Source organism: Doryrhamphus excisus, chromosome 20 (assembly GCF_030265055.1).
Source record: "Doryrhamphus excisus isolate RoL2022-K1 chromosome 20, RoL_Dexc_1.0, whole genome shotgun sequence".
NCBI classification, from domain to species: Eukaryota; Metazoa; Chordata; class Actinopteri; order Syngnathiformes; family Syngnathidae; genus Doryrhamphus; species Doryrhamphus excisus.
Window position 1 is genome coordinate 13,770,766 of NC_080485.1, and position 24,026 is coordinate 13,794,791.

General features: G+C 40.2%; 3 protein-coding genes across 4 annotated transcripts in view; 1 reads left to right on the forward strand and 2 right to left on the reverse strand.

Annotated features, from left to right (window-relative positions):
- The window catches only part of fmn2a (formin 2a), a 43,982-nt gene extending 43,181 nt beyond the window's left edge, over window positions 1-801 (forward strand). Inside the window, exon 18 of the mRNA XM_058059004.1 lies at window positions 51-801. Within this exon, the coding sequence (XP_057914987.1) occupies window positions 51-77 (27 nt within the window). The 3' untranslated portion in view covers window positions 78-801. The remainder of the gene's footprint in view (window positions 1-50) is intronic.
- On the reverse strand, window positions 662-13,645 carry grem2a (gremlin 2, DAN family BMP antagonist a). The gene is made up of 2 exons (XM_058059007.1): window positions 12,489-13,645; window positions 662-3,070 (listed from the first exon to the last, which is right to left on the reverse strand). Exon 2 carries the CDS (start codon window positions 3,067-3,069, stop codon window positions 2,506-2,508), a length of 564 nt encoding a protein of 187 aa, XP_057914990.1. The 5' UTR covers window position 3,070; window positions 12,489-13,645; the 3' UTR covers window positions 662-2,505.
- A 148-nt stretch (window positions 13,646-13,793) lies between these two features.
- The window catches only part of rgs7a (regulator of G protein signaling 7a), a 70,407-nt gene continuing 60,174 nt past the window's right edge, over window positions 13,794-24,026 (reverse strand). For both annotated transcript variants that reach the window (XM_058059005.1, XM_058059006.1), the window contains 6 exons: window positions 23,769-23,879; window positions 22,134-22,259; window positions 20,106-20,292; window positions 18,402-18,491; window positions 14,725-14,761; window positions 13,794-14,643 (listed from right to left, as the gene is read on the reverse strand). In XM_058059005.1, coding sequence (XP_057914988.1) covers window positions 14,741-14,761; window positions 18,402-18,491; window positions 20,106-20,292; window positions 22,134-22,259; window positions 23,769-23,879 — 535 coding nt within the window. In that variant the 3' untranslated portion in view covers window positions 13,794-14,643; window positions 14,725-14,740. The remainder of the gene's footprint in view (window positions 14,644-14,724; window positions 14,762-18,401; window positions 18,492-20,105; window positions 20,293-22,133; window positions 22,260-23,768; window positions 23,880-24,026) is intronic.

Below are 24,026 nucleotides of genomic sequence, written 5' to 3' on the forward strand. Positions count from 1 at the left end.
CTCTCCTGTGTAAAAAAAAAAAAAGGCTTTTGTTTGTTTGTGCTCCACAGAAAGCAAAGCTGGGCCAGAAGATGTAAAACAGAAGACTAATCAGCGAGTCTACTGTGCAAGTACAATCACACATTTTTACTCAATTTTTTTTTTTTTTTTGCAATTGGATTTTAAACTTTCTTATCGCCGGTGGAAGAAAAATGAAACCTTGGCTCCTCTTTGGCAGCATTTGTTGAATTATTACATGCAGGAGACAAACTGAAGCCGAGGGGATTAAAGCTAGATGCCAGAAAATGCTCTCTGCAAATTTCTAGCAACGTTTTATACGTTGTATTTCATAAGCCATATGCAGACTTTTAGTGTAGCCAGTTTTAGCAGTAAACCAACAGTTTATAACGGGTATAGATCTCCTTGACAGTGCCTTAACACACACACACACACACACACATACACACACATATAAGTGATGTGCAACATGGACTTCGGAGACGTATCAGTTGCAATTCTTTCACTTTCGTATCGTCGACTACTTCATATCCCGGTAGCAGCGCTCAGCACCTCCTCGGCTACGTTCGCTTTCCCCCTTAAGGCCGTACCGCCCCCCACCCCCCACCCCCAACCCCCTCCTCACTCCCTCTTAAACGGTGTTATTGCTTAATTCATCACTGTCAGCGTGCTTTATGCGTTAAATCCTCTGCAGCTCTACAGTGTGATATGCTAACCAAACACGAGCATCATGTGACATTCCGTATATGTTTTTGACGGTGAAAAGATATATTTATTGAATAAAAGAATTTATTTACATTTTAACTTGGGTGTAATTTTTTTTTTCTTGTTAAAAAAAAAAAATTATAAATTCACATGAAATAGATTTATTCATATACTGTATTTTTCACATATGCACACAAAGATAAAATGTGTATACTGTATAACATATTGCATTGCACTTTGACTAAACATGGACGGTCTCTTCTCACATGGACAAAAAAGGGAGCTTCTCAATTCAAAAAGAATGTTATGTTATGAAAATAGGGGTGGAACGGTACATGTAAACAGATTTATGGTACGGTACCCAAGTGTACAGTGTTCCCACCCGGGATACATGACTTTGTAGCAGGTGTCTACGCAGTAGTGATGATGCCAAGGGGAAGCCAGAGCTTGAAAACCCACAATTTGTTGAAATGGCTAAAAACATTCCAATGTAAATACAGTATGCTAAGAAGTTACATATTTAAAGGTTTTTGTTTTGTTTTGAATATTTCGATAATTTTGACATTGTCATATAATTTTAATTTAATTTCAGATTAGATTAATTATTTTGGTTTAGATTAACATAAGATTCATTATGTTAATGAAACAGTACAACTTTATCTTTGGAGAATTTGTACATTTAGGCCAGGGGTGGGCAAACTACGGCCCGGGGGCCACATTCGGCCCGCCAAGTGTTTAAATACGGCCCGCCCGTTCAACACACAACCTGGCTTGAGCCAACCTTTTGATGGGTTAGGTAGCTTTTTTTATTTAAAAAAAAATATTTTCATAAGCACATATAGCAGGTAGCATGACACTTTTACAGATAGAATAATTCCAGATGAACTGTTTTATTATATGAATTATTATATGTGTAAAATATATAGTCTTTTGTTAAATCAATGCGGCCCTTGAGTCAAAAAGTTTTCCGACCCCTGATTTAGGCAATAAGGAGCTTGAATTTATTTATTTTTTGAATTCATTTTTTTTATTTTTATAATTGTATTAATAAAAATTAATTTATAATTTAATATAAAAATCATACATTAATTAATTATATTATTAGTTAACTGAATTTTTTAAGTGTCATTTTAAATATAATTAAAACCTTACCATTAAAACATAAATTACATTTATGTTTTTATTTTTATAAAAACATATTTCTAATTTAATTTTAAAAATTATAAATTAATTAATATTATTAATTAACTGCAATTTTTTAATGTGTCATTTTAAATATAATTAAAATCTTACCATTAAAACATAAAAAAATCTATGTTTTGCATTGTATTCCCTTACTGTACCCAGAAGAAACCAAATTGACATTTGGTACGTACCAAAACGTGATTACGTCATATCGTTGCACCCCTGTATGAAAATGATATTCTGGTATTCTGAGCTGTGTGAATATGATATATAGAATATATCATATTTTGACAAAACTTTGCTTAATTTCCCACCAAATCCTGGTGACAAGTTGAGCTGTATGTTTTTTTTTGTCTTTTGTTCGCAGTCTTGTGTCCAAACAGTAAAAACATATCGTGTTGCATTCAGGACACTGAAAAGCAAGATAAAATAAGAAGTCCAGGCGACATCTCCAACAGTTTTTTTTGTGGTTTTGGACTATAAGGCTGTAAAGTCAACGTCTAGTCCAAACCAAGTACCACCATGTCCTGTAGTCTTCAATCAGTGTTGCGGTATTGTGTGTTTCATCGAAAGAGGTACAAGAACCAGTTCCTTGCAGCGGCATTCCCACTTCCGCCGTCACAGCTTTCCATGTCCGCTCACGTCCACCGACATGCAGCGACATTGTTTGACTCTCTGCACTTTGCGGTGCCGGTAAGGCGGCTGCAGGCCAGGGCAATCCAGCTGCACCGTGAGCTGCGTGACGCGGTGCGGCCTGCAGAAGGAGCACGACTGAAACGGTTCCTGGCTTTTATTGTTGCCTTTTCTTCCGGTCCCGGAGCCTTTTCCTCGACTCTGGGAACCCACGTGCCGGGGGATGTAGAAGGAGTTGCACTGGCCGTAGCAGAAGCGGTTGACCACCGTGCGGCTCCGGCATCCCTCCTCGCTGATGGTCTGGCGTAAGGGTTGGGTTTTGCACCAGTCTCTACGCAGGTAGCGACGCTCCGTCACCACCAGGGCCTCCCGGCTGGAGGAGAGCACCTCGGGTTTCTGCTGGAGTAGCCGGTGGTGGCGCTCCGAGGACAGGTTCCCTTTCGTCTTGTACGGGGACGGGATGTAGCCTTGGGGGCGGGGCTTTTTGGTCTCCACGGTGATGCAGAGCACTCCAGCCAGTAGGACTGGGATGGTTATTCTCCAAAGCATTCTGGAACAGAAAGAGACAACTGTCATGAACGCAACAGTTTCAGTGGTAAGTTGTATTTTTGGTCATTAAAGGTCCAATAGTATGTCACTTTTTACTGATTTCATATTATATATATATATATATTTTTTTTTGTTGTTGATTTATTTATTTATTTATTTTATAATGTGTGTTCCTAAAGCCTGTTTTTAGTTTTTTGGTTCTAAAAAAATATATGTATTGTTCTAAAATATATATATATATATATATATAAAATATAAAAATAAAACAAAAAATAAAAATATTCTAAAAAAAATATGTATTGTTCTAAAATATATATATATAAAATATAAAAATAAAACTAAAAATAAAATTATATATATATATATATTTTTAACCAAAAAAGTAAAAACAGGCTATATATATATATATATATATATATATATATATATATATATATATATATATATTACGTGTGTTCCTAGAGCTTGTTTTTTACAACCAAATGTGAAATTTTTAAGTTCTATGTTTTTAGGATGAAAAAGCAGGCTTCGCTACACATCTTAAAATGACGCCTGGAGCTCCACCAAACTTTCCTACATACGTGGGAGCTGTAAGTTTGATTTTCTTTCTTTTAAGCCAATAAGCTAACCCAGCATGATGCTAATGCTAGCATAGCCATGCTAGCATGAACTTAATTTGTGAATTTTAATTAATTTTGTGAAGTTATGATGAATTTAAGGACTATAGGTATAGCAAATTAAATTCCAAATTAACCTAGCATGATGACGTGACTGTAATGGTAGCCATGCTAGTTTTGCTAACGTTTGCGTCCTCCTGTTTCACTCCTTAATGTTATATTGTTGTATGTGATATATAGCATTCATTACGTTGGGTAAGTGAAGACTTTTTGTGAACGAGAAATCTTTACGTTTTAATCTGGCAAGATCTTTTTACTCTTCAGTGACTAAGCTAACCTAGCGTGATGACGTGACTGTTATGGTAGCCATGCTAGTTTTGCTTGTTGTATGTGATATATGACATTCATTACGTTGGGCAAGTGAAGACTTTTTGTGAACGAGAAATCTTTACGTTTTAATCTGGCAAGATCTTGTGACTCTTCAGTGACTAAGCTAACCTAGCATGATGACGTGACTGTAATGGTAGCTATGCTAGTTTTGCAAACGTTTGCGTCCTACTGTTTCACTCCTTAATGTTATATTGTTGTATGTGATATATGACATTCATTACGTTGGGCAAGTGAAGACTTTTTGTGAACGAGAAATCTTTACGTTTTAATCTGGCAAGATCTTTTGACTCTTCAGTGACTAAGCTAACCTAGCATGATGACGTGAAAGTTATGGTAGCCATGCTAGTTTTGCTAACATTTGCGTCCTCCTGTTTCACTCCTTAATGTGACATTGTTGTATGTGATATATAGCATTTATTACGTCGGGCAAGTTTAGAGTTGTAGTGTACGTGTAAAAAGTGGTACACATAGTACATAGTACACAACATACACTGTTTATTAGCATTAAAGCTACAGACACACAAAATAGAGCAGTCCCAGTTGGGTTTGCTAATAGTACTTTCTTTACTAAATTCCAGCATCAACATGCAATTTTACTTGTAAGCTATAAAAACTGCTTTAAAAAAAAATACCATAAGACCGTTTTAATCGTTTTAATGATGTGTGGTCATGTGAAGCACCTTTACATTTCCATTGACGTTCAACTCCCTTGCAAAAGTAAACAAAACCCTCCCATCAAAGGATGAACTTAAACACCCATAACGAGAAGAGGAAGTTGACTTTATTGTTAAAATAATTAGCGCTTTGCTTACTTTAGTCATGAACTATGCCGCAGATATGTAAACCAGCATAGGAAAGTTCCATCTGTATGCCATTAGGGGTGAAAAAGCACCTTTATTATTCTCTTTGCTGATATATCCTATTGTGATGACTGAACTTAGAACGACCCGCTATCTCTCTCCGACTGTCGTTTGTATCATCCTCGCGTCACGACGACACGACCGATGCGACGTCTTCCAGTGTGCAGCTCGGCTAGAGCACCATTTTTTTGTTTTTTTTTTTTGGACCAAGCATCTTTTGAACAGATGTCGTTCCTGAAAAGGACCGCATGACAGGGAAGCAAAGTGCCCGGAGGCCACGGAGTGAGTGGGCTTATTCACAAAGCGCTCTTCACCGTGTAAAATGTGGAAGTCGTCTTCGCCTTCGGTGACCCTCTAATAACCCCACCGTGGAACAAATGACTTTATCATAAGCCACTTTGGCTTTTGACTCCTTTTTAATGCTGCTCTTGATCCTGATGTCATGGCAGCTGTGTGGGCGTGCCACCAAGGCACCGAGGCTCCATCTTCAGCATCGTCCATACGGCTTAAATGCCTTATTATTTATAGCAAATGCTTGGAAAAAAGCACCGTGTTGTGATATTTTTTTGGACTTATTCACATCTGGTAAAAAATAATAATAAAAATATTTTGATAAGCATCTATACCAGTTACTTCGAATTTCGCTTTTTCACTATATCAAAATCCGATCGCCTTTATTATCATTGTATTGCGTACAACGAAATTTGAGTGCAATGCCGCACTGCAATTTGTAGAAATTAAAAATAAGAATAAGGAAAAGGATAAAAATAAAACAAGGAATAACAATATAAATATAAAAGTGGCCACAAAAAAACTATAGTCACAAACTAAACAAATAAACAAATTGAATGTATTTTTTTTGCCTAAATTAAGTATTTTCTTACATAAGAACAGCTAAATGAAAGCATTCAGAAGGCCCATTCAAAGACATTGTGAAGATTTGTAGTATTCTACACCGGTCACTAGGTGTCAGCAATGTTACACTGATGAGACAATAGCCACCATAGGAAGTACTGTACAGAACAGGAAGTAAATAAAGGACAATAAGGAACTCGACCAATAGTAATGTGAGTTCTATATCAGTCACTTCAAATTTTGCTGTTTCATTATAGTCACAAATTAAACAAATATAGCAAATTTTATTGGTTTTTTTTGTGCCTAAATTAAGTATTTTCTCACATAAAAACAGCTAAATGAAAGCATTCAGAGGACCCATTCAAAGACATTGTGAAGATATGTAGTATTCTACACTGGTGACTAGGTGTCAGTAATGTTACACTGATGAGAAAAATAGCCACCATAGGAAGTACTGTACATAACAGGAAGTAAATAAAGGACAACAAGGAACTCTCTACCAATATTAATTTGAGTTTATAATATGTCTTATTGTGTCTACTATTTGAGGTTTCTAATAATGTTAGAAACGCTGCACGGCGGTCGAGTGGTTACAGTGCAGACCTCACAGCTAGGAGACAAGGGTTCAATTCCAGGAGTTTTGCATGTTCTCCCCGTGCATGCGTGGGTTTTCTCCGAGTACTCCGGTTTCCTCCCACATTCCAAAAACATGCTAGGTTAATTAGCGACTCCAAATTGTCCATAGGTATGAATGTGAGTGTGAATGGTTGTTTGTCTTATATGTGCCCTGTGATTGGCTGGCCACCAGTTGCCCGAAGACAGCTGGGATAGGCTCCAGCACCCTCTGCGACCCTCGTGAGGAAAAGCGGTAGAAAATGAATGAATAAGAATCTTATTTAGAAGTCTGGAGTGTAGAATCTGGAACCAGTTAACCATGGTAAATGAGGAATGACTGTACTCGTGTAATTTTGTGGCCTTACTATTTAATTTTATGGATTTTATCCATACATGCAGCCATCACATTCATTGGATTCCATGTGTGACTCAATATGTAAATAATAAGGAAAGGATTCCGAACACTAAAACTCTTTACTTTATAGTATTGCCATTGTGGTAAATACCAGGATTAACATAAACAAGTCATTAAACGTCACATCAGAAGTATCAGTATGTGATGTTGGTACTTTGGTACTACTTATTATACTGTGAGTTTCTCCAAGATGACAGTGCTTCTCAGCTTATCTCTAGAAGGGAGAACCCAGCCATCCGACACAGAAAACTCTTTCACGGATTTCTAGCCCTTCATAGAGTTCTGATACTGCAGTTGAAATGGCTCATGGGATACTTTGTGGTACTACGGGACATTGGCACCTTGAGACTTGGGAATTTTCTCTTTGGAAAATGCGTTTTCTGTATTACACATGGAGGAAACCTTGAGGAAACCTTGAGATGATTACTTCTACCTGTCACTGATCTTCGGAGTACTTGGTGTCACCTGTCCAGAACCAGTATCTTTGTGGATATGGCTACCATCCAACCATCCATCCATCCATCCATCCATCCAATTCAAGCTAACAGTCTTGTATGTCTGATTCCCTGAAGAAACCATACTACAAGGATGGAACCTCAAGGAACCACTCCGCAATATCCACCGTTCTTGCGACTCTGGTGATTCTACCTTTATTAACTCTGAGAGATGCTAACGAGAGGACATGACCGATGGCTTCAAAGAGCTTCCTGTCTCCGACGCCCCAAAAACCGGGCCTGATAGTGCCGGTCCTGACAAGCTCCCACCATCAATTCTGCTGCAAAACCACTTGAGGCTTCATTTGAGGCTTTGGAGCACTGAGGTGGGGTGGTTAACCTTTGGCGTAACGAGACAGTAGGAAGGACGGGGCAAGGAGATGTTGAGGTTTGGGGTCTCTTACCACGACTGTGTCCCCACCCCCCACCCCCACCCCCAAGACTAACATGAACTCTCGCTCTGTGTCTCCTTGACGCTTGCCCTAATTATTCCAACGTCCTGCCGCCGCCGACGACGACGGAAGGAGACTGCGGTTGAAAGCGAAGCGAAGCGGACCTCTCTCTCTCTCGTCTGCGCCAGAGACTAATATCGCCCCCGTAAACAATCTTTGTGCTGGGACTGCTGCGAGAGAGAAACCACAAATACTTTGGGGGACATGCTTCACTGAAGTGTGGCAGACCTTGCTTCCAAAATGGAGGACTGTAATGAAATTACAAATACCAGAACCAAATACCAGAGAGAGTGAGGGAGACGGCTGGGCTGGACGCAAGAACATTTTTTTTTTCCACCAAAGCATTAAAATATTGCTACAGGTTGTTTTACAAATCCAGGTCCACAGTTAAAGGACACCCAAAAAAACACAACACGATGTGTTTAATTGCAACACAACTCCAAAGAGGAACCATGTCATTATCAGTATTAGCACTCAGGACGGACGGATGGATGTTTTTTTTTTTCTTGATGTTCCAGCATCTTTATGAGGTTTCTGTCCGCGGTTTGGACAGCCGTTTGTCACCGCAATCCATCTTGATAATGACTCGCAGATATCGAGCTCGAGTCGAGTCTAAAGTGGCGAGGAGAATCCAGGACGACGCCTCGGCTTCAGCTGCCATATGGAGTGGATGACGGCCAGTTGGAGCTCGTTTGCCGCTATGAAGCGACAGCGATTAACGCCGCATTCAATCTTGGCTCGTATTTGGAATTTGATTCGCTTTAATAGCATTTCGTTTCAGCTGTCTGCTTAAATCAGAAAATACATTTCGGTCGATTCCTCTATGAGGGAACGGTTTGCATGTGTATGAAAAGTCACGCTGGGATGAATTTGGTGTGGAAGACCTTAAGAACCTTGACTTTTAACCCCATTAAACACGCTGAGCCTGGGGCGGCACGGTGGTCGAGTGGTTAGCGCACAGACCTCACAGCTAGGAGACCAGGGTTCAATTCCACCCTCCTCCATCTCTGTGTGGGTTTGCCTCCCACATTCCAAAAACATGCCGTGTCGTGTTAGCGGCACGGCGGTCGAGTGGTTAGGGTGGAGACCTCACAGCTAGGAGGACCAGGGTTCGATTCCACCCTCGGCCATCTCTGTGTGGAGTTTGCATGTTCTCCCCGCGCATGCGTGGGTTTTCTCCGGGTACTCCGGTTTCCTCCCACATTCCCAAAACATGCTAGGTTAATTGGCGACTCCAAATTGTCCATAGGTATGAATGTGAGTGTGAATGGTTGTTTGTCTATATGTGCCCTGTGATTGGCTGGCCACCAGTCCAGGGTGTACCCCGCCTCTCGCCCCGAAGACAGCTGGGATAGGCTCCAGCACCCTCCGCGACCCTCTTAGGCAAAGGGGTAGAAAATGAATGAATGAATCTTCATACTACATGTTCTTCTTCTAATATTTGGACTTTGTTTCCATAATATTTCTTTAATATTTAACATTCCCAAAGCTACTGTAATTCTAGAGTTTGTTGGTTTATCATTATATTACAACTTTATGGCAACTTCTTTAATATTAATATTTAATATATATATGCCGTAGAGGATGAGTGGTTAGCATGCAGACCTCACAGCTAGGAGACCAGGGTTCAATTCCAACCTCGGCCATCTCTGTGTGGAATTTGCATGTTCTCCCCGTGCATGCGTGGGTTTTCTCCGGGTACTCCGGTTTCCTCCCACATTCCAAAAACATGCTAGGTTAATTAGCGACTCCAAATTGTCCATAGGTATGAATGTGAGTGTGAATGGTTGTTTGTCTATATGTGCCCTGTGATTGGCTGGCCACCAGTCCAGGGTGTACCCCGCCTCTCGCCTGGAGACGGCTGGGATAGGCTCCAGCACCCCTGCGCGTTCTCTATAGGCGGCATTATGAATTATCCTTACTGACCTTTTTTGCAGTACATTCAGTGTGTGAAGATTGCTTTTATAGTTAGTAGCCCATATTTCAACACAATAAGTAAGATATGGTAGAACCACAGAGCAATAAAGAGTGTGGGGTGATTCCACACAAAAAAAATGTTTTGTAAAGCCCCCCCCAAAAACAGTGCATTGCAACTCTCACGTGTGAAAAAGTTCCAATCAAACTCCACTTTTAAAGTCTTTAGCGTTGAGGAAAAGGGCTTGTTTTGTGTTGCAAAAGTGTCAGAGTGCTGGCTAAATCCTCGTCTTAACGTTGGCGCCGACTGTACAAGGTGGTGCAGTCACGGCAGCAGTAAGACGGATCAGAAGGCAAAACTCCCTAAAGCGTTCATAATGTCGAAGCGCCCACACAAACCACATTTATATTTTTTATTTTTTTTATGTTTGTCGTCTTTTTCCCCCGACTGTCATCACATACTAATTCTCTCACTCACAACACTAATTCCCAACCATCAACAGCCGCTAATGACAGCCATTTAGCCTGACACTTTTATCCACACAACCTCCTGGAACCTTCAAGGTGGAGGGGAGTTTTAGGGTCTGGGTGGCCGACGTGGTGAGAATCCGAAAAGCCCACACTTGAGTTCCTCAATAAGACCGTACAGATTGCTCTGATTTACACCCTCCTGTGGAACGACGAAGAAGACCCACTGGCTGTAGCGAGGACACTAATGTCATGTCTAAATGTCACCACGTTTAAAAATCTATGAACTATTATTGATGACTGTCATTGAAGTTTGATGCAAAACGCAAATATTTTTGGTACTGGATGAAAATGTCCGTAAGTGCGGTGTGGTTCAGTTAATTAGAGGATCTTTGACAACACATTCCAAAACCCAGCAGGGCACAACAGCCATGTAGAGGCTCTTTGACTAGCTTTTTGTGGCATACTATGTCCTCCAAAACAGAGCTTCATGCTTAATAGAGGATCTTTGACTAGTTTTTTTGCAGTAGATTCCTAAAAAAAAAGCCAAAATGTCAAATGCCATACCATTTATGATATGAAAGATCTTTGACTAGTTTTGGTACTAGATGAAAAAGTCGGTATGTGCGGTGTGGTTCAGTCAATTAGAGGATCTTTGACAACACATTCCAAAACCCAGCAGGGCACGGCCACCATGTACAGGCTCTTTGACTAGATTTTTGTGGCATATGTCCATCAAAAACAGAGCTTCCTGCTTAATATAGGATCTTTGACTATTTTTTTGCAGTAGATTCAAAAAAAAAACAAAACATTGCCTTACCATTTACGATATGAAAGATCTTTGACCAGTTTTTCTGGAGGGTGACTGACGTTTGGTTCTGGATGAAAAAGTCGGTATGTGCAGTGTGGTCAATTAGAGGATCTTTGACAACACATTCCAAAACCCAGCAGGGCACAACCGCCATGTACAGGCTCTTTGACTAGTTTTTTGTGGCATATGTCCTTCAAAACAGAGCTTCATGTTTAATAGAGGATCTTTGACTAGTTTTTTTGCAGTAGATTCCTAAAAAAAAAGCCAAAAAATGCCATACCATTTATGATATGAAAGATCTTTGACTAGTTTTTCTGGAGGGTGACTGACGTTTGGTACTGGATGAAAAAGTCGGTATGTGCAGTGTGGTTCAGTCAATTAGAGGATCTTTGACAACACATTCCAAAACCCAGCAGGGCACGGCCACCATGTACGGGCTCTTTGACTAGATTTTTGTGACATATGTCCTTCAAAACAGAGCTTCATGTTTAATAGAGGATCTTTGACTAGTTTTTTTGCAGTAGATTCCTCAAAAAAATAAAACAATGCCTTACCATTTATGATATGGAAGATCTTTGACTAGTTTTTCTGGAGGGTGACTGACGTTTCGAGGATCTTTGACCTTGTCTTTTTGCAGTAGGTTCTTAAAAACGGATCTTTGACTGGTGTATGTTTTTTTTCTTTAACACCGAGAGTGCTCTTGTCATTTACAGGGACTTTGACCGGCATTTTTGAAGTTGGTACTTAAAAATAACCTAGTGCTCCTGTTATGGTGAGGATCTTTGATTGGTAAAAATAAACGCCTGTTATTATAGGATCTTTGACCTTGACTTTTTGCAGTAGGTTCTTAAAAAAACGGATCTTTGACTGGTGTGTGGGTTTTTTCTGCAGTAGGTCTTTAACACCGAGAGTGCTCCTGTCATTTCGAGGGACTTTGACCGGCATTTTTGACGTTAGTCCTTAAAAATAACAGAGTGCTCCTGTTATATTGAGGATCTTTGATTGGTAAAAATAAAAAATAAACGCCTGTTATTATAGGATCTTTGACTTGTCTTTTTGTAGTAGGTTCATAAAGCGGATCTTTGACTGGCATTTTTTTTTTTGCAGTAGATCTTTAAAAACAGCAAAGCACTTCAGTTATATAGAGGATCTTTGAGTATTGGTTTTGCAGTAAATTTCCTAAAACAGCCAAGCCCTCCTATTATAGCAATTAGTAAAGTACATCGAAGATCTTTGACTTGTGTTTTTTGCAATAGGTTCTCGGCTCCTGTCATATACTGTAGGGGATCTTTAACTAGCATTTTTTGGTTTGTTTAAATGTCTTTTTGGCTCAAGTCTTACCAAATTTGGAAAGGACTGGAATCCTAACTTCCCAAAACTCCAACTTGGTAGCCCTAAACGAGTATGTCAATCCAATTTAAGACTCTAGTGTCAGCCAAATGGAGCATTATTTGGCAGTGAGTGTTGTTTGCTTACGATGCGTTCAAGCGCCAAAAGGAGCGTATATTACAGTGATGGGTGCGTGTACCTCTCAGCACAGTTGCACAGCGTGACGGTAGCGTGTGGAGGATGCGGTCAGGGCAGGTCATTCCACCATCGGCGGTCCTTGTGTCCGCTGCCAGGCTCCGGTTTCCATGACAACAAAGTCTGTAGTATCCTCAGGCTTTTTGATTTCTAAGCTGTCTGTCATTGTTTTGTCTCTTCTTGGCTTCTAGAGGGCGGCTCCACAGCTTGAAGACAGTGAGACCATAGCTCAGCTCTCAGTGTGTGTGTGTGTGTGAGTGTGTGTGTGGGTGTGTGTACGTGGGTGTGTGTGAAAGTGTTCCACTGACTGGAAAGCCTTCAGACTTAGTTTGAATCCCACCACCCTTGTCCCTCCTCAAGATTGGGAGGCCTTTTTCCTATTGGCTATGCTTATTGTGTACTCCTTTTTTTAAATATACTTGTGTGTGTGGGGGGGGGGGGGGGTATTTGTCTCTATTTTCATTTTACACGGTTTCAGCCAATCATGTGTCAAGCTTTTTTCCCTTTCAGTTTGCATTTTAAATCACATTTTGTTCATACAGGGAATATTATCTTATTATAATTAATAATTATAATATATGTAATACTATATACCATAATAATTATATCTATTTCTGGGATTTCTTTTATGAAAACATTGTAAGAAAAAAAGTGGGAAATTGTGAAAAAAAAAATGTTTTTAAAAAAAGGAGAAAAAAAATAAATGAGAAGAAAGTAAACCAGGTAATAAAATTTATAATATAAAAAAATTGCCTGCACTGAAAAATGAAAGGAAGCAAAAAAAGAATGGAAAAAAATAGTTACAAATGCTGAAAAAATGCTGTAAAATAAAGAAACCTAAATGAAAAATAGGTTTAAAAATATATATAAAATATAATAAATGAAGAAATTAAAAAGTAAATAACCCATTCTAATATAAAAAGCAAAGGAAAACTATTTTTTAAAAAAGAGTAAAAAAAATAAAAATGAGAAAAAAGTCAACCATGGAATAAATTGTATAATGTCAAAAGACAGCCTGCTTTTTTTGTAACATTAAAGTGTGGGAAATGCAAAAAAAGTGCATATAACGAATTAAAACAATAAAAAGTACAAAAAAAACTAAAGGAATAAATAAATAGAGGACTAACTATGAATATTCCAATGTCTTAAACCGACTTCTATGAAGACAGCGCCCCTCAGTGGGGGGAATAACCTTTTACCGCCCTCTAGCGGTCACAAACCATAGTGCACTGCCTAACTGCTTTACCAGTATGTCATCCTGTTGCGTCCAGTGATGGCTGGCATTCTCCAGAGTCATGACAAGCCACCATAACAGACAGAGGGCCGACTTTAATAATACAAGTAAGTCAAAGTGTCCTTAAATATGGTATAAAAATAAATGCAGAGAAAAAAAAAACATAGAGGTATGTTTTACATCGTACGGCATACGGTTAAGTATCCTCCTGATAGGATGTGACTTTACTTACTTGTGTGCAATGGAAACCAATAATGTGCTGATTAGATTATTGTAGTGCAATAAAAAAATAACGCAAAGCCGAAAAAGTAAACACACACTAAACAATCATAGTAATATAGTTGTAGATACATATATATATATGTATATATATGTATATATGTGTATATATACATATATATAGTATATTCATTCTGCACAACACTTTCCCATTGGCTAGGATTGATCATTTTAAGCTTATTTTTTTTTTACGTGTGTGTTTTATTTCGTTGTATTTCTGTCTCTCTGACATCATGAAAGAAGGTCTCCACCCAGCAGTAAAGGAGCAGAGAACATTTGGCCTCTCCGGCGTCCCCACACAGTCCAGCGATGCTTCTTATTTTATTCTTTTTTTTTTCTCCTTTAAAGTAATCTTATAATGTCAGTTGCTGTAAGAAGAGGAGACGGAGCATCTCTGTCTCTGTGGACGTGCAATGGCTGCTGGACAAACAAACTGGACGAACAGACGGGCCCGGCTTGTTTCCCCCCCCCGGCTGGGGCCCGGAGTGGGTGTCTAGACAATGATGGAGAGATGATGACGATGGCTGCTCTCCATGTCCCAGAGAGAGATGGCATTGATTTTCTTTTGTGTGTTTTTTTTTTGTTTGTTTTTTTTTAGCATGATGGCACACCGCTGCTCCACCGCTTGGATCCTGGGGGGTCTCTCCTGTGGTGGGAAGACACAGAAAAGGAGGACATGCAAGGTGACTATAATGTGACATTAGTTTTTTTTAGCATTGGATCTTACCTGGAAGAAAACGCTTTCAGAAGAGGTTCTTACTCTTCTGTAAAAGAAATGAAAAAGAGAAAAATTAGTATATCAGTATCAGTTTATGTTGTTTGGCTGAATATACACAGTATGGCTAAATTTGTTGCGGAGGTGCTGGAACCTATCCCAGCTGTCTTCGGGCAAGAGGTGGGGTACACCCTGGACCGATCACCAACCAATCATAGTTTATGTTGTTTGGCTGAATATATACAGTATGGCTAAATTTGTTGCGGAGGTGCTGGAGCCTATCCCAGCTGTCTTCAGGCGAGAGGCGGGGTACACCCTGGACCAATCACCATATAATCACAGTTTATGTCGTAGCATCGTTGTTTGGCTAAATATATACAGTATGGCTAAATTTGTCGCGGGGGTGCTGGAGCCTATCCCAGCTGTCTTTGGGCGAGAGGTGGGGTACACTCTGGACCGATCACCAACCAATCACAGTTTATGTTGTTTGGCTAAATATATACAGTATGACTAAATTTGTTGCGGAGGTGCTGGAGCCTATCCCAGCTGTCTTCGGGCGAGAGGCAAGGTACACCCTGGACTGGTGGCCAGCCAATCACAGTTTATGTTTTAGCATCATTGTTTGGCTAAATATATATAGTATGGCTAAATTTGTCACGGGGGTGATGGAGCCTATCCCAGCTGTCTTCGGGCGAGAGGCGGGGTACACCCTGGACCGATCACCAACCAATCACAGTTTATGTTGTTTGGCTAAATATATACAGTATGACTAAATTTGTTGCGGAGGTGCTGGAGCCTATCCCAGCTGTCTTCGGGCGAGAGGCAAGGTACACCCTGGACTGGTGGCCAACCAATCACAGTTTATGTTTTAGCATCATTGTTTGGCTAAATATATACAGTATGGCTAAATTTGTCGCGGGAGTGCTGGAGCCTATCCCAGCTGTCTTCAGGCGAGAGGCGGGGTACACCCTGGACCGATCACCATATAATCACAGTTTATGTCGTAGCATCGTTGTTTGGCTAAATATATACAGTATGGCTAAATTTTTTACGGCGGTGCTGGAGCCTATCCCAGCTGTTTTCCGACGAGAGGCAGAGTACACCCTGGACCGATCACCATATAATCACAGTTTATGTTGTAGCATCGTTGTTTGGCTAAATATATACAGTATGGCTAAATTTGTCGCGGGGGTGCTGGAGCCTATCCCAGCAGTCTTCGGGCGAGAGGCGGGGTACACCCTGGACTGGTGGCCAGCCAATCACAGGGCACATATAGACAAACAACCATTCACACTCATATTCATACCTATGGACAATTTGGAGTCGCTAATTAACCTAGCATGTTTTTTTTGGAATGTGGGAGGAAACCGGAGTACCCGGAGAAAACCCACGCATGCACGGGGAGAACACGCAAACTCCACACAGAGATGGCCGAGGGTGGAATTGAACTCGGGTCTCCTAGCTGTGAGGTCTGTGCGCTAACCACTCGACCGCCGTGCAGTTTAATACAGTTGAAAAGCCAGGATACCAAGAAATGCTGCAAATGTTTTAAACACAGCACAAATTGTCCGTGTGTCATAAACAATCCCACTATTAGCATCATTGTGACTTATTAATCCAGTGATGGCGGCCAGACAAGCGGGCCCTCATGCAGCACCACCTGACAGAGCGTTCTATTAATACCCCGCTTTTATCCGCCCCGTGCACCTCATCTGTATTACCGGCGCGTGGGCGCCTCTTTTGTTTGCCGCGTCCTTTGCTTTGACCTGGTGGGTTTGCGACGTTTCAGCAACTCTTTCACGGGGCGTCCTCGAGCATTTTTATATGCTGCTCAGATAGCATTTGTGCGCTCACACAAACAGAGCGCTAGCTACTTGTACGCTCTCAGACTGAACTCTGGGTGAACCTGCGTGAGGTTTATTCCTGATATTAAGGCAGGATCAGTGCAATTTACACGATTCCGCTGAGAAACAACACCCAGCTTTGCTTTGATTCCGGAAGACCGTAGAATCGAAGCCAACCTTGGAGTTTGTGGTCGGTGTGTTGATTCACGACGAGTTCTCTTTCTGCGTCAAAATGCATTTGCAGTACAAAAGCTAAAGCTAAGACCTCACAGCTAGGAGACCAGGGTTCAATTCCACCCTCGGCCATCTCTGTGTGGAGTTTGCATGTTCTCCCCGTGCATGCGTGGGTTTTCTCCGGGTACTCCGGTTTCCTCCCACATTCCAAAAACATGCTAGCTTAATTAGCGACTCCAAATTGTCCATAGGTATGAATGTGAGTGTGAATGGTTGTTTGTCTATATGTGCCCTGTGATTGGCTGGCCACCAGTCCAGAGTGTACCCCGCCCCACATTCCAAAAACAGCTGGGATAGGCTCCAGCACCCCCGCGATCCTTGTGAGGATAAGCAGTAGACAATGACTGAATATTAGTTTATTTATTTTAGTTTTATTAACTAAATAAAACTAAAATAGACTAAATTAGATTTTAACTATTTTTGTACTGGACAGTGGAGGTTTCATGTTCTCCCCGTGAATGTGTGGGTTTTCTCCGGTTTCCTTCCACATTCCAAAAACATGCTAGATGAATTAGCGACTCCAAATTGTCCATAGGTATGAATGTGAGTGTGAATGGTTGTTTGTCTATATGTGCCCTGTGATTGGCTGGCCACCAGTCCAGGGTGTACCCCGCCTCTCGCCCGAAGACAGCGGGGATAGGCTCCAGCACCCCCCGCGACCCTCGTGAGGAAAAGCGGTAGAAAATGAATGAATGAATGAATGAAGCTAAAGCTAGCACTTGCAACCCCTAACTGTAGGCCAGGGAGCCAATCCCATGCCTGAAGAAAGTCACTGTGGGAAAAGGCACGGTCATAAAAATGTGTGTACAGTCTTCGCTCGCTGTTGGGAGTATCACTTTTTCACAATATCGGGTCTGAGACGGACGTGTCATGGCTGAGATCGAATGAAAAAGCTTCTCCTCTCATTCTTGTGTGGAAGTGGTAAGTTTTTGACTTATTTGTCCTTCCCTACTCTGTCTGAAACACTTTAATTTTACAATAAATAAATTGAAAAAAGCTGCAAAAAATACAATAAATAAATTGGAGAGGCTAACTAGTTGCTATGCTAGCGGTGTCCGTCTATTATGTCCCTGCAGTAATTCCATAGCCTTCTCAAAGTGATGTAAACAAAGAATAATAGGAGTGTAAAAGCGACTATTGGGATGTTAATTCATGTCTACAGAGTTCTATTAACGTTAAAAAAAAACATATTTAGAAAGTCATAACAGGTTTTCTTTGCTGTAACTACGACTATACCTTATTAATAGTGATTCCTACTTTGCGGAAATTCACTTATCACAAAACAAACGCAAAACAAACGTTGCAGATGAGCAGAAAACTTGTAATGCACAGGTTTCCCGTGGTGGCGCGACCTAGGAAGTTTTATATGACCGACCTCAGATTATTATTATTACAGTATTTGTATAAAAATAGCTTGATAATAATCAACAAGTGCATTCCGGAGGGTAGTAGATTCATCACCAGGATTCTATAGGTGGCACCGTGTTCATTGTTCACGTTGCAGATGAGTACAAAACTTGTAATGTACATTATATTCTGCGCCATATGGCGCACAAAGCGAGGCAACCACAGTAAGGTTCATCCACGGAATGTGGAAAGACTTTTTGGTACCTTTTTCTTGGCCTGCAATAGCTCTTGATAGGCACTGGAACGAATGAAGCGGCTGTAAGAATCACTCTTCATCAGTTTATAGATGTGTTCCTGTAACATGGCAGTCATGCATAAAAACATCATCAGACACGGCATGATCAAATTATTTCAACACTTGGATTGTTCCACCGAGCGCCACAATAGAGCTGCGACCGGTTTGTTGGCAGGCATAAAAGATGCCTGTCCAGACTTAGACCAGCTGTTTTTTCTTCCATCAAGTTTCTTCATAAATAAGCTTTGTTAATGTTCTTTTTGGAATATTAGGACTTTATTCTCACAATATTATAACTTTTTATCAAACTCAGCCCTTATGATCTGAGCGTACCAGCTACCCCACACCGCCCCCCGGTGTGACCGCTGCACTTCTTGTAAAATTATAAAATTATTACTAAAATTACTAAAATTATACTAGGAAAAACAAAAATATATAAGGTTTTTAATGGTTTTTACTATCTTGAGGTGCATTAAAAATAATAATAAAAAGTACAAAATCTTAACAGACAGTGCAAATGCCTATTAAACATTATTAAATACATAAAATATTAAAATAAACAATATAAATGTAATAAGAATGAACCGCCGACGAGTGTCGATCAATCTCCCCGTCTCTGTCTTTCAGTCAGCTAACCCCGCCCACCCACAGAGCGAAGCGCGATGATAGGATAAGACAGGCAAGCACGCAGATAGTCCCGCCCTGCAACAGGAACTGTGAACCGACTCTCCAGCCAATCAAAAAAAAGCATTTGCAACCGAATGGACAGAACGGGTATTTTAGAGGCGGTGACTTCGTTCATTCCGTTCACAAAAAAAGAACTGGTTCTCGTGACCTGTTCGTTCATGATCGACGCACCACTAATGGTCACTCAGAATCCAAAAATGGCGGCGGCCATATCGCAATAGCTTGGGAGTACTTTACACTTAAAAAGGTAACGATTCGGTGGTCTGTGACCTGTTTAAAATGGAAATGGCGGACTATAAAGGTACTAACGCGATGAACCAACACCTGGAAGCTGCTAGCGTGGAGGAGAAGACACGTTTTCGACGTTTTTTCATGCCTTGTTTTCAATGATTAGCACCGTCATTAGTAACTTGTACTCCAGCCTCGCACACACACACACACACACACACACACAGCTGCTGTTATTTAATTTATTTATTTTATGTTTACATTTTGATTCAGATTGTTTTTTGCAATAATTTTATTTATTGAAAGAAAGTTAGCTTTATCATTTTTGTTAGTATAGGATTCCATTGTGAACTTTATTCATTCATTTTTGAACATGTGAAAATTGAAAATATCTTGGAAAGAAGAAATTTGTGCTTTATTCATGGAGATAAAGTAGCATTAATTGCTATATAGGTCAAATTATGAGAAGATAATTGATAATTGAATCAAAATCGAATCAAAACAGATTTAAAAATCAATCGTTAGATTAATCGATGCATCGATAAACAATTTTGACTCGATTAGAAAAATAATTTTTTAACCCAGCCTGAGTTAGAATACAGCTTTTTCTTTTTATATTGTTTTGGATTTTAAAATTACAGACATTAAATATTTAAACTTTTCCTGCAAATATTCTTTTGGAATTTATTCCCATTTATTCACGTAAAATTAAAATTGTTGAAGAAAAGAACAATATTCTGATCTATTCAGTCACACACCTGTGCGTCTTCAAAGGCATAGCGTCCGGGGTCTTTGACATTCTGGGTGGTTTTATCGTAGCTCTTGGAGTCCACGTTGATGGCACTGGGAGCGCCCGGAGCCAAAAACTCTTGCCAGATCTCCTGAACCCGACTGGGAACTTCTCTGATGGGGCGTTTCTTGAGTTCTTGTACCGCTAGCCAGAACCTTGCGTGAAGACAAGAGGAACGTTGTGTAGTTAATTCTAAGAAAGAAGTAATCATAATGTTTTACATCGGTGTCTCAACGTTTTCCGGCAATGACCACAAAGTAAGAAAAAAGGATGCAAGGGCCACTTTGATAAAAAAAAAAAAAAAGCAACACATGAAATTATATACTGTATATTTTGATAAAAAAGTGCATCTCAACTGGGCGTGTCACAAGACGAGACGATATTTGATGGGAAAAAATTGTAGTTTACTCATTTAATTTCTACTACGGTGAATGGTTGTTTATCTATATGTGCCCTGTGATAGGCTGCTCCAGTCCAGGAAGTACTTCACCTCTTGACTGAAGACAGCTGGGATAGGCTCCAGCATCCCCTGCCACCCTTGTGAGTATAAGCGGTAGAAAATGAATGAATGAATGAATTTCTACTACGATACTTTGCATCGCTCCTCACACTCTTCCGCACTCTGTGTGTATGCTAGCAGACGGCCCCGTCTCCATCCATCAAGACAAAGAGACTGCACGACTGACAAATGGGGCTCACTCCATTCAAGCCGTTGTTCAATGGAACAAACGCACCAGAGGAACCATATTCGGTAAGTCAAACCACACACACACACACAATCATTCATTCATTCATTCATTCATTTTCTACCGCTTTTTCCTCACGAGGGTCGCGGGGGGTGCTGGAGCCTATCCCAGCTGTCTTCGGGCGAGAGGCGGGGTACACCCTGGACTGGTCGCCAGCCAATCACAGGGCACATATAGACAAACAACCATTCACACTCACATTCATACCTATGGACAATTTGGAGTCGCCAATTAACCTAGCATGTTTTTGAAATGTGGGAGGAAACCGGAGTACCCGGAGAAAACCCACGCATGCACGGGGAGAACATGCAAACTCCACACAGAGATGCCCGAGGGTGGAATTGAACCCTGGTCTCCTAGCTGTGAGGTCTGCGCGCTAACCACTAGACCGCCGTGCCGCCCCACACACAATCAGTGACTTTATAATTAAATCCCAAAGTACTGAAATGCATTAAATACTCCTATTTAGTAGTAATGGTATATTCCATAAGGGGAGCCATGATTGCCTGCACGTGATTTTTTTAATGCGCATGTAGGAACCCATCCATGCTTTATTCATAAGTAGGTGTTGGCGTGCATCTTTTAAAACTTGTGCAGTATTCATGTTGCTATGAATAAACCAATTAGCAGAGGACCCTCAGCCACCTGCACATAGCTGCTGTTGTGCCTATTAGCAACAAGGCTGCATGCACAAACATTGTCGTGCGTCATTCCATCACCGTGATTGTCTGTTTGTGCAAACAAAGTTTTTTTTATTTTTTTTTTTAAACCGAGGGATTCCGCATGGATCTATGAAGGCTTAGCACAAGCAGCAGGGGAGGTGCAAAGTGTGAATTAAATCCTCCACGCTCGGACATATTAATCACATTCTCTCGGTTTGACTGCGGAATCCACGTGGGACCGAGAGGCTTGTCACCATGACGGTTCAACATTTGTATTAGGATGAGTAGACATTTAAAATGACAGCGAGAGGTCACATGAGGTTATTTAGTCTTTCTTCATTGAATAGGGTTCATATTGTGGTTCCTCTGTGTGTGCTTATCATTAATGTCTCATTGGCTCCAACCTTCTGCTGATGTAGCTAACCCATCAGAGGTCCAACATTTGACCATCATTGTGGTAAAAAAAAGACACTAACGTTGCATAAAAACTTCATCCAAGACCTCAACAAACGTGATTGTTTTGAGGCTTTTTAAGGTCCGGTTCAGCCTCAAACATAAAAAATGACAATCACATTGTTTAATTCTCACCTGAGATTCTCAGAGCTGAACTCAGACTCCAGAAACTTGAGGAACTGTTCTCTCCCCACTGGATCTTTGAGAACCTCGTCGATGCCGAAAGCCCACCTCTTTACCCTCTGCTGGCCGGGCTCCTTACTGGTGGGGGTGGAGGGCAAAACACATACTGATCATTACCCCTTCATGTAAAGTAGGAGTGTCGGACTCGGGTCATGAAACAAGAGTGTGCCCACTGGTGTCATTAGGCCATAATTTTTTATTTATATTATAATTTGTTATAATATATATTTTATTATATTTATTTGTATTTTTGTTATTTTATAACATTTTACATTTTCTTTATTTTTTATTGATTTTTTTTTTTTAAATAGGGCAAAAGCAGGGTTATTTTAGGGGGGCTTTAGTCCCCTCCTTCTTAAGTGCCCCTAAATAATTTGAAATTTTTATTGATTTTTTTTCTATAGTTTTTTTTTACAAACAAAATCTCTGACAAATTTCATATAATAGGGCAAAAGCAGGGTTATTTTTAGGTTATTTTAGGGGGGCTTCAGTCCCCCATAAAATGTTCTTAAGCACCCCTAAATAATTTGATATTTTTCATTGATTTTTTTTTCTATTTTGTTTTTTTACAAAAAAAATATCTGACAAATTTTATATAATAGGGCAAAATCAGGGTAATTTTTAGGTTATTTTAGGGGGGCTTCATTCCCCCATAAAATGTTCTTAAGCACCCCTAAATAATTTGATATTTTTCATTGATTTTTTTTTCTATTTTGTTTTTTTACAAAAAAAATATCTGACAAATTTTATATAATAGGGCAAAATCAGGGTAATTTTTAGGTTATTTTAGGGGGGCTTCATTCCCCCTAAAATGTACTTAAGTGCCCTTAAATAAATTGATTTTTTTTATTGATTTTTTTTTTTTTACAAAAAAATTTCTGACAAATTTCATATTATAGGGCAAAAGCAGGTTAATTAGCAAGCCAATTAGCAGGCTAATACTAGCCTACTACTACTACTAAAAATCAAAAGACGAATAATGATGATAGTAATGATAATAATAGGCAAATTAATAATATAATAATGATTATTATATCATTGATCACTGTCCACTGGACAGAATGGTTGCAGAGTTTGAGCAGCGGTTTTGCAGTGTAGATTGTGTGTACTTGTGTACATTTAATGGTGGCCTAAAACTATTGAGTGTGTCTACTAAATCTGTCCAAAAGTTATATCCCGGTTCTTGTCCCTTTTTTTATTTTTAAAATGTCTACTACATTCATTCATATTCTGTGCATATCCTGTCCTCAGAACCGAGTGACGCCCCTGAGTGTGCCAATCATTATCACCATGGAACGCCTTTGTTTTGAATCCCATCTCTGTAATAACACAACAGAGGAACAATTTTTCCCCGTTAAACTTTGCAGTAATATGATTATCAGGATGCTAATGTCATTGGGCTTGGTGAGCTGACAGAAACCCAACTGATTGTGTTCAATGGACGTATGTCCTCTCATATTGATCCCAGGCTTTTTCTTCAAGCTTCTTATTGGCTCAAATGGCCTCAAATGCTATCGATGCTTTAGGTGTACACGCTGGTGTAGATGATGATCATTTCACCCCCCCCAAAAAGAACTTGGTGCCAACCTTGCTTCCAGCTCCCACAGCGTGGTGTCGTCTGTGATCCAGGGGTTGGATGGATCCGGGGGCGTGAGGAAGGGGTCGTATTCGATGTACTGCTCCGTGTAGGCCAGCAAACTACGATGAGATACAATCAAATATGGAACGACATGACATAAAAAATCCAAAGCATGAAAATATGCCGCTAAAGTTGCACAAGACACAAAACAAAAGTATATTTGACTTTTCCTTGGGCCTCTTTAGCAACTTATGGGGGGTTCCGCC